The sequence below is a fragment of the Ictidomys tridecemlineatus genome, chromosome 7 (genome assembly GCF_052094955.1).
Source record: "Ictidomys tridecemlineatus isolate mIctTri1 chromosome 7, mIctTri1.hap1, whole genome shotgun sequence".
Lineage (NCBI taxonomy): Eukaryota > Metazoa > Chordata > Mammalia > Rodentia > Sciuridae > Ictidomys > Ictidomys tridecemlineatus.
In genome coordinates, this window is record NC_135483.1 from 192146671 (window position 1) to 192165033 (window position 18363).

Sequence of the window (18363 nt, forward strand, 5' to 3'; positions counted from 1 at the left end):
ATTAACAGCTTTTAAATAATTAGTGATTATGAATGATTGCTTGTTTCAGTGATCTCCTTCAGCACTGCTTGAGACTTTTCATTGTTTTACATCCCTACCAATACCTGGTATTGCTAGACTTATTTTATGAATCTAGTGGGAAAGTGGCACCTCACTTTTTTATAATTTGGTAAACTATCCCCTTCCTAACTCCCAGGCTTTTAGGAACATATTGTGACACCTTTTAAGTTAGGGAATTGCCATGGGTTTGCCTAGTTAGTTACCTCTTATTGAATTGCTCTCTCTGTGCTGTGATAGCAAGTTGTAGTCGAGGTCAAATCTTTGTTACCTCGAGATAATAAGGTTTATTTTTATTCTTCTCAGGAACTAAAATGAATTTCTTTGCAGTGTATTATATAGAGTACAAACTCCATAGTGCCAGAATATTTGCCACTTCATTTTGTATTTTGTTTTTCCTATTCTAGGCTCCGAGCTCTATCCAGTGGTGGGAGTATTACGTCCCCTCCTCTTTCTCCAGCATTGCCGAAGTATAAATTAGCAGATTATCGCTATGGCAGAGAAGAAATGTTAGCACTTTTTCTTAAAGACAACAAGGTGAGAAAGTAGGAAGAATTTAAAATTGTGAATGAGACTTGTGTAGTGATATGTTGATATATGGAAAATATTTATTCTGTTCATGTATTGACCTGTATTTTTATCCTCCACTTTACCTTTTCTTGCATTGAAACGGACAGTGTTAACAGAGGCTATTCTCTTCTTTTTAGAGAAGATCATGTTTCAGTGTCCTTATAGGAGCATACAGCAAGAGATAGCAGTAGCATCATGCCTTCTCTAGCTAATTTCTTCTTAACTTCCCTTTTTTCTCTATTTTTGTCCCAGTTTAAATGGCTGAGAAATGAAGAATTTTTCCCTTATCTGTATTACACCTCTTATCCTTTCCAGTTAGAAGCCAGGAACAAGAGGAGGGGTAGCTTTTCTATCCTTTCCCTGAGTTAAATATAGTTTTTAGTGGAGAAAAATCTTAAGATGTAATACTATATTTCTGTCACTTGTAAATGATTAAACTGAAACAGTGTAACAATACTGAGAGAAATACTATTCTGTTTTTCCAGTATGCTTTATTTTTCCTGCATTAATGGATGGAGATTCTTTAATTTTAATGTTGCTAAGGACAGATAAAGTTGCTTATGAAACTGTCCTTACCATCTGCCTTGAGTTAAATGTGGAGATTTTTACTCCTCCACTGTGTGCTCTGGAATATGAGAGTTAATGCCAAATCCAAAAGTTGTCATCTCATGAGAGGAGAGGGATTGTTACTGGATTTTTAATTTATATAGATAAGGATTGGGGGGATTGAACCCCAAAGTTCTGTGCATTCTAGGCGAGCACTCTACTCAGCTTATTAATATTTGACAGAATTTTATTGTGGCTGAATAAATTTTAAGTTTATAATAATAATAGATGAAGAGTGTTTTTTTCTTGATTTATCTTCTTTCAGTTGGAGGAATAGCATTAATTTCATGGTCATGTGTTTGTCATATAGATACCTTCAGACCTTCTGGATAAAGAATTTCTGCCTATCCTACAGGAAGACCCCCTGCCACCATTGGCTCTGGTACCCTTTACAGAAGAAGAACAGGTTTGGGCTTAACTCTGAGTCACATGTCAAATGCTTGTTCCTTTCTGTTAAGTCATGAAACTGGGAAGCTAGTACTTTGGCCCCAAGGATTATCCCGAGTCTTCTCGGGTCTGTTTCCTTCTTACTATTTCTTGGTATGTGGATGCCTTTGAATTGCCTGAGTTTGCATTTGAAGCTGTGGACTATCATATAGAGATGAGAAATGTTTCTTGTGCCTTAAGGATAATGAGAACTATCCCTTATAATGTATTATAAGTAGAGAAGAATTGATTCTTTTTGAAGGGTAAGGAGAAGTTCAACTTTGTAGAAAAGCATAGTTTTCCATAAGTCAGTGCCAACCTGTATTCTCACTATTGCATTCTTTTTACCACTAAAGAAAAATGATCTTCATCTCAAGAGTACAGCTGAAACTCTTCTGTCGTCTTTTTTTCATAATACTGTGAGAGAGAAAAACTTCTGGGCTGGAAAGAAACAAATTTTGTATTTTCCCTATTCATAGTGCACTGTGTCCTATGCAAAGATAAATGAGTGATTTCAAGAAGCTTATGATGATTGTATTACAATGGAGAAACGAATTTTTTGGAATGCTTGAGTGCTAATTTAAATAAAAAATTATTATGACTTTTAAAAAATAGCTTTAATGGGATATAATTCATACTCCATACAATTTATGCTTTTAAAAGTATATAAGCCAGTTACTTTTAGTGTATCTCTGAGTTACACAGCTGTCACTGCTATCTTAATTGCAGAACATTCTCATCATTATGTTTTGTGATAATGGGTATATTTTCTGTAACTCATGTTTTTCATGGATGAAGCCATTGTATCAAGAGGGAGCAGCTTATTAAAACAGTTCTCTATTAGAATTGTGTTAAGATCTAAGAAAGATATAGTAGTCATCTTTGGTGATTCTTTTTCTTAGCACCTAAATACTACAACTTCTTTTACATCCTTATATAAATTGAGAAAGAATATAGAGGAAAGAAATTTTAATGTACCTCATTTTTATAAGTTTTATAAAAGACATATTTGTCTCACAAAACAAAGGGCATTTTTTTTTTTTTTTTAGTGTAAGTAGCTATAAATGCTTCCTGCAGTAAGGTAGAGTAAATACCCAGACCAACCTTCCAAAAAAACCAAAAAACCAAACAGACTTATTTATTTATTTATTTAGTTAGTTGTAGTTGGACACACTACCTTTATTTATTTATATGCAGTGCTTAGGATGAACCCAGGGCCCCACACATGCTAGGCGAGCACTCTAACATTGAGCCATAACCCCAGCCCTTAGCACCTAAATTTCATAAACATGTTTTGTTCTATTTATAGCTTCTAAGTCAGGCTAGTTCTATCTTCATTCATAAAACCCATTATCTTCTAGGATCATAATGGATATTTTCATTGACAAAACAGTAGTTTATGCTGTAAAGAACACTGGAAAGAAAGAACCCTGTCTCTTGTGATTGCTGAAATTTCTTGCCGATGCACCCAATCTTTTTATTGATTTTTTTTTTTTTATTTTGAGATAGGGTCTTGCTAAGTTTCTGAGGCTGACTTTGAACTCATCATCCTCCTGCCTTAACCTCTCGAGTTGCTGGAACTACTGGAGTGAGCCACCATGTCCAGCTCTATCCTTTTTTTTTGGTTTTAAAAAATAAGATTTTCCATATAGTTGAAACTTCTTAGGGCTATATGTCTCTGTTTCTTCCCAGAGATTACCATGAATTGGTTTTTCTTATTCATGTTTTCCTATTTTTGTTACATATTTATCCAAGTGCCATAAAAATATTTTCATTTTATAGGATTATACATTTTACATTGAAGTTAGCATACTTTATGTTTATTCTGAAGCTTTTTTCTCTCAACATTTTGATCTTTAGATTTAACAATGTGGATACATGTAGCTGTCAATTGGTCATCTATGCTTTATAGTACATTCTGTGGTATGAGAAATGTCCACAGTTTTTCCCATCCTCTATCTTTGGATATTTAGGTTATTTTAAGTTGCTGTTGCTACTATAGCTTATGATACAGTGAATATTCTTCTCCACCTGCACCCCCCACCGTTTTTTTGTACTGGAGATTGAACCCTGTTGTGCTTTACCACTGAAATACATTTTTAGCCCTTTTTCTTTCTTATTTTGAGACAAGGTCTTGCTAAGTTGCTGAGGCTGGCCTTGTATGTGGGATCCTCCTGCTTAGCCTCCCAGTTTGCTAGGATTACAGGTGTGTACCACCATATCTGGTGCTCCCTATCTTCCCACCAGGTTCTGGGAATCAAACCCAGGGCCTTCTGCTTTCTAAGCAAGTTCTCTGTCAGATATAGGCCCAGCCTCTGCAGTGATCATTCTTAAAGTGTGTTGTAATCACTGGGTTTTGGTTCTTTGCACCCAGTTCTTCTAGACTTTTGCAAGCAAATATATGTATGTATTTTCCTCCTTTAATTTCAAGTGGCAGTACAGACTGAACATTGTTCTGTTGTTACAAGAATTGAGTTAAAAAAAATTTTTTTTCTTTTAGTTGTCAATGAACCTTTCCTTTAGTTATGTATATGTGGTGCCGAGAATTGAACCCAGTGCCCCACACGTGCAAGGCAAGCACTCTACCATTGAGTCACAACCCCAGCCCAAGATTGAATATTTTTATTAAATGTATTCCCTGCAAATTTGGAAAAAATTTCTTCCATTTTTGTATCTTTCATTTTTTTGTTCATAACAGTGAAGAGTTTATCAAATATTTATTAATTGATGATATTTTTGTTAATCTTTTTCTTTTTGTCTGCCAGTTTTTCTTTTTGGATCTTATTTTGTTGTTGTTGATTTACAGTATATATGTGAGCTCCTTATATTTCTATTGGCATAGCTGTGCCCCATAGGTTTTCTGAATTTTTAAATTATATTTATTATTAAAAGACAGAAGCTAATTTTTTTTGCACTGCTGTATACCAAACACAGGGCCTTGTGTGTTCTAGGCAGATGCTTTCCCACTAAAATCTACATCCCTAATTTTTATGTAGTTAAGTATACTAGTTCTATTCTATTTTTTAGTTGTTTTGTGTGTGTGTGTGTAATTTTTAAAAAATTTTTTCATTTTTTTCTTAAATGATTCTCTAGATTTCTTAGAGACTATCTGGGCCAGAAAAGCTACATAATGAATAGGGAAGTTGACTTGCTACTAGTTACCAAAACCTGGTGGACTTTTAAGCAACAGAATAAGTAATTGAATCATCCAGAAATATCCCTTAACGTTCCTAAGAAATTAGAATGTAGTAAGTGTCTATATAAGTCATTTGGGAAAATCAAAGATTAATAAATTAATGTTTGGGAGTTGTTGGTTAACAAAAGTTAACCAATAACAGTTTTGTTAGAAATTTATTAGAAATGAATAAATTAGGTATGAATTCCACCTACACACCAAAATTAGTTCTAGAATAACTTAAGGATCAGGTCTTAATTTTTTTTTTTTTTATTATAGAATTGTTTGTGTTAAGGGCTACATTTTACGATCATCTAGCTTTAATATGAGGATTGGGAGATTTTCACTGCAGCCACAGAAGATCATTAGGGTCTGTCTTTGGAGGCATTTAAATGGCATTATTTAGGATTTCCTGGTACTTACTTGGTAGCCTTTGTTATTTATAAAATATTTTGGAATCATTGCTTATGCCTGACTAAAGATTTATCAAAAATTTGATATTTGTTCTTTGGATGATTAGGTTACCCTTCCAGGGATTGTGTAGATCTTCATTGTTCAGAGTTTTATATACTTTTTATTTCAGTACTCCTATAGGGAGATAAATATTTATAATGATATAAAGTGAGCTTTTGGCTGTGTGCTTACTGACAGAGGTAATTTTGTCTTTAAAGTGTTCTTTCCCCAGATATGGTGGCACATGCCCAAGGATCTTAAGGTCCTAAGCAACTTGGTGGGACTCTGTTTCAAAGAAAAAAATTCAGAGAGAATAGGAAATTGTAGCTCAGTGGTAGGGCATCCCTAGGTTCAATCCCCAGTACCCCCCAAAAAAGTGGTTTATTTCTCTCCCCACTCCTCCCTCTCTTTCTGCCTCTCCCTCCCTTTTCTCTGTCTCTCTGTGTGTGTACGTGTATATATATTTATATATATGTATCAAATATAACCAGGGAGAAAAATGTTTTCTTAGATCCAAATTATTATTCAAAGATCTTCTAGTTCTTTTGGTTTGGTATTTCTTTTGACTAGCACAATTTGAGAAGGATGGTTCTCTTTACTACACTTGTAAGTAACTAATATGAGATTGGTAAATTCTCTGGGCACGGTGGTGCGTATCTGTAATTCCAGCTACCTGGGAGGCTGTGGCAGAGGATTGCAAATTTGAGGCCAGTCTCAGCAACTTGGTGAGACCCTCTCAAAATAAAAGGACTGGGATGTAAGCTCAATGGGAGGGCAATCCTGGGTTCAATTTCTAGTACTGCCAAAAATGGGGGCAAGAAACCTTAGAGGAGATTGGTGAATTTTATTTATTTGACATCAAAGAAAATTTGCATTTTTTTTAATATTTATTTTTTAGGTGAAGATGGACAAAACACAATATATTTATTTTTATGTGGTGCTGAGGATCGAACCCGGGCCCTGCCTAGGAGTGATCTACCGCTGAGCCACAATCCCAGCCCCGAAAATTTGCATTCTTAAATAGATAACACACACACACACACACACACACACACACACAAAAAAAAAAAAAAAAAAAAAAATTAAAGAAGCAAAAATAATGGAGAAGTAAACTTTGTTTACTGTTACTTTCCTCGGGGATAACCATTTTTTTTTTCTTTCTTTTTCCCCTGCTTGTGTTTCTTTTCAGGGGTGTTTAAGACATTTACAACCATCTGTATATTCCTTTAAACCCTTCCACACTATGAATGGGAGCATGCTGTGCATGAAGTTTTACACTTTATGGTTTTAACCTGAGCATCTGTCTAAAAGATAATGGCAGATACTTACATTGAGTTGTAATATGTTTCAGACGCTGTTCTGAATACTTGGCATTTAATGTGTAGAGTACTTGCAACAACCCCTAAGTTAGATAAAAATACTCTGTATCCCTGTATGTTAGGCTCTCCATAGGAAATTGTAGTGTTGGTAGATGAGAAATGGATGAATATTAAGTTTCATATGGTCCAACTTAAGAAATAGAATTTCCTCGTTTTTGTAAACAAGTGTGGAATTCTAAGCCTACAGTTTTTCATTTAGCCTCTATTGATTAATATATAGATGGTCTCCATTTTTTTTTTGCTTTGCTTTGTACTGTAGTTAAAATCTTTCTGCTTATGTTATTTTTTGCATATGTAACAGGTGGAATTTTTGTGTCACAGGGTATGAGCATTTAAATATATTTTGAGAAGTTACCTTTCAAAAAGATCTTATCAGTTTGCACTTTTAGCAGTAATGTTAAAGTGTATATGAAAAAACATGAGTTTCCCCCATTTCTAGATGGTGTATTTGGATTTAATGCATGTGATAATTTGGTAGTAAGGTGATCATTAGCATGGGATACTGGCATATAAATTGCAGTTACCTCTGACCTATTTATTTTAGTATTACAGTATGTAAATCACATTTTGGAGACGGCAGTCTTGCTTACTATAGTAATAGCTAGAGGCATTGTTCAGTACTCTGGCAATAGGTAAGTTATATATGTTTCAACCAATTTAGTTTTATTTAAGTATAATTTGAAATGAGATATTTTTGGTTAGGTGCTTTCTCGTTCTTCAATTACATCTTAAGTCTGTTGTATGATCATATATGTATAAAACTGGAAAAAAACTTGATAAGGTTTCTAAAATTTACTTGAACACATTATTTTGAATAAAATTTTGAAAAAGACGAACAGTGAGAAAATGGCCTAGAACTAGAAGAAAGTTCAATAAAGAAAGTAGTTTTTTAAAATCCATATATAGTCTTCCAAAGAGAGAGGTATGGATATCATTTTAATTGGTTTGAAGTCATAATAAAAAAAATCACTGGAAACCACTTAGGATTAAAGCATGAATTGAGTTGAAGGTTTCTTATTCACTCCAACTCTGAAACTCACTCCTTTCCCATGAGGGCTCTTGACTTCAGCAACACAAGGTTCATTTTTTCCCCAATATACTACTTTGTACTTTTGTGCAAATGTCTGTTAGGTTCCAAGGGTACAGAAGGAGTGAAGGACCTATTACAACATTTCCTTTTTTCTCCACCTTTTTTTAAAAAAAGAAATATTTATTTTTGAATTGTAGTTGATTGGACACATACATTTATTTTATTTATTTTTATGTGGTGCTGAGGATCAAACCCAGGGCCTGGCATGTGCTAGGCGAGTGCTCTACTGTTGAGCCACAATCTTAGCCCTTTTCCCCACATTTTTTATTAGTGCATTATAGTTGTACATATTGTGGAATTTATTGTTAAATATTTGTACAAGCACACAATATAACAATATAATTTGGCCAATATCACTCTCCAGCATTCCCCCCTTCTTCCCTGCCTCCCACCGATTCAGCATGTTCTTAATTTAAAACCCTCTTGCAAAATTCTCCATCAAATGCCAAGTATTTTTTTATTTATAGATTATTTTTCAAAATTTTTATGATTATTTATTGTTTACCTTTTCATAAGCCCCCATTTATTCCACTTATTCCAAAGGGTTATTTCTTGGCCTCTCCTCTTGCGGTGTGGATACCTACCTCCCCACCATTATCACATTGTACTTGACCCTATTCCAGATTTACTGTGGGTGTAAGTGCATGTTAATGACTGATTGGATTTTTTTAAAAAGCATTTCCTTTCCTTCTCATTCATATATTTTTCATGTAGCAGATCTTATATATAGATTCTTAGTTGGCCTTTGCCCATTCACTTCTGATTCCTGTCACTCTGTCAAATACACCTTTGAGTTGCTAATTCACAGTGCTGGACAGAATGAGGCAGAAAGATAATTTTCCTCTCTATCATTCTCTCTTTCATCAGATTCTTAGGCCCTCCTCCCTCATACTGGGGATTGAATCCAGCAGTGCTCTACCAGTTACATCTCTAGTTCTTTTTTATTTTGACACAAAGTCTTGCTAAGTTGCTGAGGGTCTCACTGAAGTGCTGAGGTTGACATCAAACTTGTGATCCTCCTGCCTTAGCCTCATGTGTTGGTGGGTTTACAGGTGCATTGGACTTTATGACTCTTTTATTTTTTCATTAGTTGAAAGGACCCTTCAAAATGAGATCTCTCTTACCAAGTTTCCTCTGTTGCCTGTTTACCTTGTTTGCTTCTAGTTATATACAGCATTTAGTTTGTTTACTTGTGTATTTCCTCAATGTACCTAGCATCGTGTAAGGTATTAGTTTTCATTGTATTGATCTGAAATGTTAATTTGAAATTGTCAGGTAAAACCAGGTTTTGGATTATCTGTGCATCTTGTGTAGTTATGATTTCACATTGCTAGTGTTTAGATGCCATTTTATACTTAGCAGTGGGAGGTGGGGAGAAGCAACATGTAGTTTTATCTGTTTTATCCATTTTTCTTTCTTTTTTTATTTTTTGGCAGAGAAACTTTTCCATGTCTGTAAATAGTGCCGCTGTCCTGCGATTGACAGGACGAGGAGGAGGAGGAACAGTGGTGGGGGCTCCTAGAGGTCGAAGTTCTTCAAGAGGGAGAGGTGAGCGAGTTTTCACATGAAAAATAATGATGAAGGAAGAGGAGGATAGGGAAATCACTTACTAAATATTTTAATGCTTATTTTAAAAACAACAATTGCTCTTTGACATTAACTGCATACTCAATGCCCTGCACATGTCTTCCCTAAACAAAATTTCAAGGCATCTTCTCTGCAGTCCCTGGTTTTGAGCAGAGGAGAGTAATTCCAGTGGTAGATATTTGAACTTGAGGGAGCCTGGACAGTCCCAGTTAATATGTGAAAATTCTAGTCATCCATGTTTCTCTTCCCTGGAGGGCTCTGTATTTTGGGAATCAGAGTGTCCTAAAGGGTCTTGGCTGCTGAAGCAGTACTGAGGCCCCTGTGGTCTCCATGCATAGACTTTATATATGAGAGCTGTGTGCTAGGAATGACCTCAGCCATAGAGGGACTTCATCAAAAATTGTCTCATTGATGCTGGGAACTTTTTAGGGAATAGAACAAAAAACAATCAGGCAGTATTTACTTATATAACATACATTTATAGATTTATGTCTTAGAAAAGTAATTTGTGTTTTACTGTTACTTGCTTTTTTGATATCTGCTTCTTATTTTGGGCCCAGTGATTTTCTGCTAAATAAAGACATTCATGATATTATAATATAAAAATTTATTTGAGTATTAACCCTGTGTTGGTTAAATTATGTGGTAGCCTGAATGTATCTCATTTTCTCTAAGAGAAGCTTTAGAAGTAGAAGAATGTAGTGTCTGCTTTGACAGACCATTTTCCCCATTTCTTATACCTCCACATTGGCTTGATCATGATATGGGGTACCTGAATTCCTTTTGCAACTTTAAGATTGTGCCTTTGCTGGGGATATAGCTCAATTGGCAGAGTGCTCGCCTCACATGCATTAGGGCCCTGGATTCAATCCCCAGCACCACCAAAAAAAAAAAAAAAACAAAGTGTGCTTTCTGAATAGGGTAATTTATATACAATTAGTTTTTTTTTAAATATTTTTTTCTTTGTAGATGGACATAATATTCTTATTTTATTTATTTATTTCTGTGTGAACCCAATGCCTCACACGTTGAGGCAAGTGATCTACCATTGCATTACAACCTCACCTCAGCCTCAGATTTCTTTTAATTTGTATCCAGGGGCGGTCTACCACTGATCTGCATCCCCAGTGCTTTTTATTTTTTATTTTCAGTTAGGGTCTTGCTAAGTTGCTGAGGGTCTTGGTAAATTGTCAGGGCCATCCTCAAAGTTATGATCCTCCTCCTTCAGCCTCCTGAATCATAAGGATTATAGATGTGCACCATCACGCTTAGTTAATTATGTTTCTTTTAGTAGTTTATGTACAAAGTAGGAATGCAGGTGTTATAAATAGTGAAGAGGTTAACTAAAACTCTTCACTTGTTTTTGTAGGTAGTGTTACCTACTCATGTTTTTTTCTTCTGAATTTACTTATTTATCTTTAGAACAGTGGTTGTTAACCTGAGAAGTTGTTAGACTCATCTATAGGACTTTCAGGAAATGCCTCTGCCACAGTATCTGTGCTGCAGTACCTCCATAGGCAGCTCAGGTTTGCACACCTGGCTAGGTTCCTGTTGTTCAGAATTTGCTTGAGATCTCTGCATCTTGGTGATGTGTTGGTGTTTGGGGATGTGACTGAGTCCTCATGGCTCTGCCTCTAGTTGTGCATTTTCTGTGTGTTCCTATTTAATGTGACAAGAGAGGTTTCACCCAGGCAACTTTGCCTCCAGTGCCTTTCAGGTTGTCAAAGAGAGATCTTCTAAATCAAGAAGTATGAGTCACACTGATTCTCTGTGCTGCAAATATGAACTAGTCTCTCCAGGTCCTTATAAAAAACCCTACGTATTGATAAACAATTGGATTCTCTTGCTTTCTGGTTTTATTTAAATGAGGATTATAACAGAACTTAAATAGAGTATGTATAAAATACATGCTGTGACATAGAAGAACCTAGTGATTAAATCAGTGTATAATGTGAAAAATCATAAAACTAGTCAAATGAATGCACTTGACTTTGTGAAAAATACTTTTAACTCCATTGTCACAACCACCTGTAGTTCTGTTTAGTAATCTCTGCAGCTCATTTTACAAAAGAAGGTTGTAATTATTAAATCTGTGGTTTTGTATTTTTCAATTACTTAGTTTTAATTTGGTGATTAAATAATGATTATTGCAGCTTTTCTTTGCATGGACAGAGCTAACATTAGATGATTATTTTGTCTCTTTCCAACTCTAGGAAATGTTGGTGTGAAAATTGAGTTGTAGATTTCTAAATAATCATTAAACAATTGGTTGGAGGAAACAATATAATGTTGTCTTTCTTTTTTATCTGGTCTGGATGTTTAAAAAGAAAACAGATCTGTACAATTGTCAACCACTGTTCTCAGCATTATTAAAAGGAAGCATATTTAAATTCCCCAAAGAATGATATAAAATTTCAGACAACAGGACAGTCCTTTTTTTTTTGTTGGTGCTGGGATTGAACCTAGGGCCTCAGGCATGCCATTTAAGCTTTTTACTACTGAGCTGTGTCTGCAGCCCTGTTTAGTTTATTTGGCCTCAAACTTGTGATCTTCCTACTCAGAGTAGCTATGATTATAGGAGTGCACCATTGCACCTGGTTAAATTTAGCTTTTTGAAAGGTTCATCACATATTTTCTTATTCTTTCTTGGGAACCATATTTGTAAATGATTTAAATTTGATAAACTGGGAAGCTGTAAAATCTGACTCTTTTTTATGTGTACATTAATCAAGCTTCAATTTCATAAGCAGGACCAGGACCAGGACCAGTGCTAGTACTGGCAGAACATATTTTATATGTGTTTTCCTGGTAACTTGAAAGCTATTTTTTATATTAATGTGTTTGTAGAAAAAAAATCTTCTTTAAGATGATACATGTGTAATGGCTTCCTTGAAAAAATTGTTCTCTAAAAGGAGAGGGAACTTTTTTTTTTTAATCCCCAGATCATCATTGTGGAATACCCTGCTCTTACATTATAGTTTGTATTGCACTGTTATAAAATGTATACATTTCATGAAGGGGAAAGGTTCTTAAATTGTGAGTTGATTTTAAGTTGACTTAAAGTGAATTTTATAGAACTGAAAGGTGACTTTAATATTGTTACAGTTCAACTGTGGTTCTCACTTCCATTTTACAGATGAAGAGGTGGAGACTTAAGACTAGTCACCAAAGTTCCTAAGATTACAATTCTGTGCATTATTTTAATATATCATAATGTGGTCATAGAAAAGTACAGATATATTCTGTTAGTTCTTGATAGATAGTAAGGAAGAAGTGAATAACTGGAATAATTTTAACTCAGTTTTATTTGGCTTTGGAATACATTCATGTTTTATTTAGTATCCATCATTTTGGAGATAGAGTCCCGTAATAGAGTGCTTGCCTAACATATGGGGTCTTTGATTCCATCCCTAGCACCACAAAATAAATAAATAAAAAGATCAGTCATTTTTCTATTGAGTCATTTTGTACTGTGGGAGAAATTGAGTTCGGGATGATGGCTAAGATTTCTTCTAGTTATAAGTACATCCCCCAACCCCTATCCCTCCTCCATTTTTTTCACCAGTGTATCAGATACAAATGTGTACATTAGTTAGGAATATAGTACATGAAGTATAAAGCTGAGAGTATATATTTTACTTTCTGCCTCCAGATCCAGCAACTGGATAGTCATTCTTCCTGAGCCTAACTGTGCAGCAATATTGGAATAATTTTTATATGCATTTCTCTATGGTATGCTTTTGTTATTCAGTAGCATAATGTAGATTTCAGTTAGAATCAGTGCTTTGTCTTCTATGGCTTCATAATGTTATACCATATTGATTTATCAGAATTTTTATAGCCAATCCTTTATTGATTAGGTTGTTTACTATTTTTAAAAATTACAATGAACACTTTCATATACATGTCTAATTATGTATCACTTAAGGGGTACATTCTGAGAAATGCATCATTAGATGATTTTGATTTCATTGTTGTGTGCACACTATAGTATACTTACACAAACCTAGATAGTATTTCTCAATTACTTGACTTGGCTCCTTGTTGCACTTGAGAGAGACAAAGTGTATGAGGCTGCTGCCAGTGTAACATGACATACTGTTTTACAGTAAACCTTTTTTTTTTTTTTGGTACCAAGAATTTAATGCAGGAGTGCTTAACCACTAAGCAGCATCCCCAGCCCTTTTTATGTTATGTTTTGTTTTCTTCTTGAGATAGGGTTTCATTAATTGCTTAGGGTCTCACTAAGTTGTTAGGGCTTGTTTTGAACTACCGATCCTTCTGCCTCAGCCTCCCAAGCTGCTGGAATTACAGACATGTGCCACCACCTCCAGTCCAGTAAACTTTTTTTTTTAATAAGTGGAAGAAATGTTTTATAATAGTGATAAAAGTATAATATAATAAACACATATGCCACTGACATAGTCATTTATTATTGTTACCAAGTACTGTGGGTTGTACATTGTTGTATGTGCCATATTTTTATGACTGGCAGTGTAGCAGCAACATTATCCAAACATGTGAGTAATGGATTTCTCTCTTAAAACATTATGTTGGTAGGATGTCTCTACAGGTAGATAGATAGTTTTCAGCTCCATTGTAATCTGATTAATTACTGTTGGAAAAGCAGTCCAAAATTGACCAAATTTGTGCAAGTATTTCTGTTGGGATAAATTTTGAGAAGAATTGTTTAGTCAAATGTTGGTAGATTTAGCCAAATTACCTTTAGTAACGGCCAGTTTATATTTGAACCACTAGATCATCTAAATCCCTATATCTATACAGTAATAAGCTCTGTGGCTGGAATTTAGTCCTGATACTTTTCCTTATCTCAAGATTTGAGTAGAAGGTAGAGGGTGCTTTTTTTGGCCTCTAAGAAGTTCTTTTATGAAATTGACAGTTTTAGAATTGACCCTATTAAGTTATCCTTTTTCTGAGATTAGATAAATTTCTTTAACATTTTGCTTGACTCTTTTACTGTAGTTTCTCTTTTCACACTCTTCAGATTAAGATTTCTCTCATTTTGATTGAAAACAATCCAATAAAAGGCTTAATTTGCAGTAACTGTTTATGGATCTACTTAGAATTTCACTATTGAAGTTTTATTAAAGAGCTTATGTTGCCAGGCACAGTGGCAAATTTAAAACAATGATAACAAGGGCTCTCAGCTTGAATTTGTTCTTACTGCATTATTTTGTATTCTCCTTTCCTTTATTCACTTTCTATATTTAAGTTTCCTTATGTATCATGGGGGATTGCTTCTCTAAATTGATGTCTCTCAGATGACTTTTCTTGATGATAATGGTTTATATACCCAAGTAAGGCATAGCTATATCTTGGTTTGTAATCCCAGCAGCTTGGGAGGCTGAGGCAAGAGGATTGAGACATCAGAGCCACCCTCAGCAAAAGCAAGGTGCTAAGCAACTCAGTGAGACCCTGTCTCTAAATAAAATACAAAAATAGGGCTGGGGATGTGGCTCAGTGGTCAAGTGCCTCTGAGTTCAAACCCTGGTAACCCCCACCGCTGCCAAAAACAACAACAACAACAACAACAACAACAACAAGAGTTTATGTTAATTTTCATTATTGCTCAGGACTGGGTGGGACTCTTCCTTTAGTTTTTTATTTTTATTATTTTTTCAGCCTTGGGTGGGTAGTTACTTTGGTGCTATCATTGGTCCCACAGGTTAAGATCCATCAGGCCTTGTAAAATATTTAAATGTATATATCTTATTTGTAGAGACAGAACTTTAGAGGATAATCTGTCTTGTCAAACATGTTGGATGTTGACTTCTTACTTTCCATTTTTTCCTGTTTTCTTATTTTCAGGCAGAGGTAGAGGTGAATGTGGTTTCTACCAAAGAAGTTTTGATGAAGTAGAGGGTGTGTTCGGTCGAGGAGGTGGCAGGGAAATGCATAGATCACAGAGCTGGGAGGAAAGGTAATGAAGGATTTAGATCTTGGTGTAAAGATTTCTTGGTATATAAAACGTACTTATTTTTTGCTTTCTGCAGAGAAGCCTCTGTGTAGTTACAAGGTTTTATTTATTTTTTAAATGCTGTTAATTATTGAATATTAATTTGTGAAAAAAATTTAAATGATCTTTATTTAAAAGAAGATGCATACTGGCACTAAGTAATGTTAGTGCCAGTATGGATGACAGTTTGCTTTTTGATTAGTGTTCAGTGGGAAGCGTTGCCGTTTTGAAAGAGGAATTAAGAATTAACCTGCATTGTAAAAGCATCTTCGTTTTATTGTTTAACTTTATATGAAGTCTGTGCAGATGAGTGAGAACAGTTGCACAAAGGTGAATGTACAAAGATGTTCACTCTGATAACATTTATACTATAAAATATTTGAAAACAAGTGAAACAGACTGACATTGCCCTGATAATAATGGTGTAAAATAAAATGCTATAAATAAAATACTATATAACAAAGATAAGGATGATTTTTGAACATGTTTAATGATTATGGGGAAGCACATTCAGGTTCCATGTGTTTAATTAAAAGAAATAATATTCTAGGATAATAGAAGCTTTATCTTGGTTTGTGGTGTAGTACTTTCCTTCCTATATTTTCTAAAATTTAGGCAATACCACACATTTGAAGAAAGAAAAATCTACTATTAATGGAAATACAGGAAAGTAGATGCCATGGATGGAAAGTCTATATATTATTCGCAAACCTTGTTTGAAACTTGTTTTATCTTTTCTAGGGGTGACAGACGTTTTGAAAAACCAGGGCGAAAAGATGTAGGTAAGTAAGGTTCTTGAAATATTTTGTGGCCCTCCAAGGCTCACAGGAAAGGATAAATTTATTAAAAATTGATTCATTACCTACACCTCTCCAGTAGATGGGGTTATAGCATTGTTTGCACTTAGAATTTTATGATTATTTCAGGTCTCCATTGCATGAAACCAGAGGTGATGAATGAACCATTTAGGATTTACTTGTTAGGTTTGTGTGTTCTCTACAAGGCCTATGTTGTTCCTAAGCCTCCTGTCCCCTTTTTTTCTGCAGTACTGGGTATTAAACCTGGGGATACCCCTAACCCTTTTTAGTTTGAGACAAGGACTTGCTAACTTTCAAAGTCTGACCTTGGGCTTGTGATCCTTCTGTCTCAGCTTCCCAAGTAGATGGGATTTCAGGTGTGTGCTACTGTTCCCTGGCATTAGGACCCTGTTTTGAACTGAAATTTCAGGATAGGAATCCTAATTCCTAGGATATATAGCATCTCATATGTGAGAAGAAATAGGGAAAATGCTAGTATCTTTGCTTTAGTAGTAAAAGCTAAATCTACAATTTTTTTTGTATGTGGTATATACTTTCTGTTTTCTTGTTTTAAGAGCAATTAAATTATATAGTTAAGATACTCACTGAAGAGGAAGAGGAGAAGGGGAACAGGAATTCAGTGTTGCTGAATTAATCATGGTTTATATAAAATAATTTATAATGTTAAGATGGTTTTCAGACTGATTAAAGGCACTGCATTATATACTGCCTGTAGATATTAGTATCTGAGAGAAAAAAACCCTATTCATACTACTGTTGGGGTTATGAAAATTACCACGCAATTTCTAAATTCCTCCAAGTGCCAAAAAAATTCTTCAGTGTTATTGTATGATAGTGACAAGCATTTCTCATCAAATATGTTAAGTATTTAAATACCTTTCATAGATTGATTTGCAGACTGTTTTGAGAACAAAGTAGTTATTAAACAATTTTTGCCTTATTGTTTCCATATAAAATTTATTTAAACGCATCAGTGATTTCAATTTGTTTTTTTTTTTTTTTTTTAAAGAGAGTGAGAGAGAGAGAGAGAATTTTTAATATTTATTATTTGGTTCTCGGCGTACACAACATCTTTGTTGGTATGTGGTGCTGAGGATTGAACCTGGGCCGCACGCATGCCAGGCAAGCACGCTACCGCTTGAGCCACATCCCCAGCCCCAGTGATTTCAATTTATTATTCATTTACATGGCTTTGGAAATACTTGCTTTATATTAATGAAAAAACAGTGCATGAGTGAGGCATGAAGAAATTTGAATCAGTCTGTGTGGATAATTTGTTGTCAGCTTTATCCATATTGTAGACTATTGGATGAATGTTATCTTGGAGGACTTGTTAGGGCCTCTGCTCTCAACTTTGTCTAATTCAGTACTTTTACCAGTTAGTAGGGAGAGGCATCGAGATTTAAATAATAGATGATTTAGAAACAAAAGATTGGGTATTCTGAATTCTGAGATGTTTATTAATCTGATAATGAAAAAGGTGGTAATGACTGAAGAAATTTTTAGGATTAAAAGAGACTGCATGAAATTTCTTCATTCAACAAATATTGGAATTCCTAATTGTGTGCCTGCCCTTGTTCTAGGTGCTAAATACCTATTCCTTTTCTTTGGAAGACATTGGTATGATGATTAGATTTGCAAATCATTCAATATTAAGAGGGCTAGCTATAGAGTGGTACAGTTTGGACTTGGGATCAGAATTAAGGTGGAACAAAAAACCCGAGTCTAATTAAATGGAAATTGAACAGCAGAAAAAGCTCTCTTATAAGTTACTGAATTTAAAATGTAGAGTAGCTGTGTGTAACAGCCTACTTGGGAAAGGCTCAGCTCTGTCAGCTGATAGTATGCTTCATGTTAATCAGCAGCTTGATGGTGTCCTCAAAGCTGAGTGCAGTATTTGTTAGACCTAAAGTCTCCTCAGGTGCAGAGGCCCATTGTCATTTATGTTGTCACAGGACAACCTAAACATTCTGTTTATTTCTGGGGCCACACCTTGAAAGGTCCATATATTGGAGTAGGTGGTCCAGGCATTTAAAGCCTTGTGATGAGGACTGCATAAAGAAAATGGGGCTGTTTATATAGAAGGCAAGGCTGTAGATTGGGCAGAGTGGGCAGCAGGATTTACAGGGTCACGGTCTGCAAATATTTGCTAAATGATCATGTGAAAGAGGAATTAAGAATTAACCTGCATGAGTCTCAAGGACAGAAAGAGGCTGAACGATGGA

The 18363-nt window shown here is 34.9% G+C and overlaps 1 protein-coding gene across 8 annotated transcripts in view; it reads left to right on the forward strand.

Moving 5' to 3' along the window:
- The window catches only part of Gigyf2 (GRB10 interacting GYF protein 2), a 129484-nt gene that overhangs the window by 37878 nt on the left and 73243 nt on the right, over nt 1–18363 (forward strand). For 7 of the 8 annotated variants that reach the window (XM_078018244.1, XM_013359165.4, XM_021727065.3 and 4 more), the window contains 5 exons: nt 465–594; nt 1544–1639; nt 9193–9304; nt 15173–15284; nt 16062–16102. In XM_078018244.1, the coding sequence (XP_077874370.1) occupies nt 465–594; nt 1544–1639; nt 9193–9304; nt 15173–15284; nt 16062–16102 (491 nt within the window). Of the gene's footprint in view, nt 1–464; nt 595–1543; nt 1640–9192; nt 9305–15172; nt 15285–16061; nt 16103–18363 lie in introns of those variants that run through there. The other variant, XM_040268026.2, reaches the window with a different exon arrangement.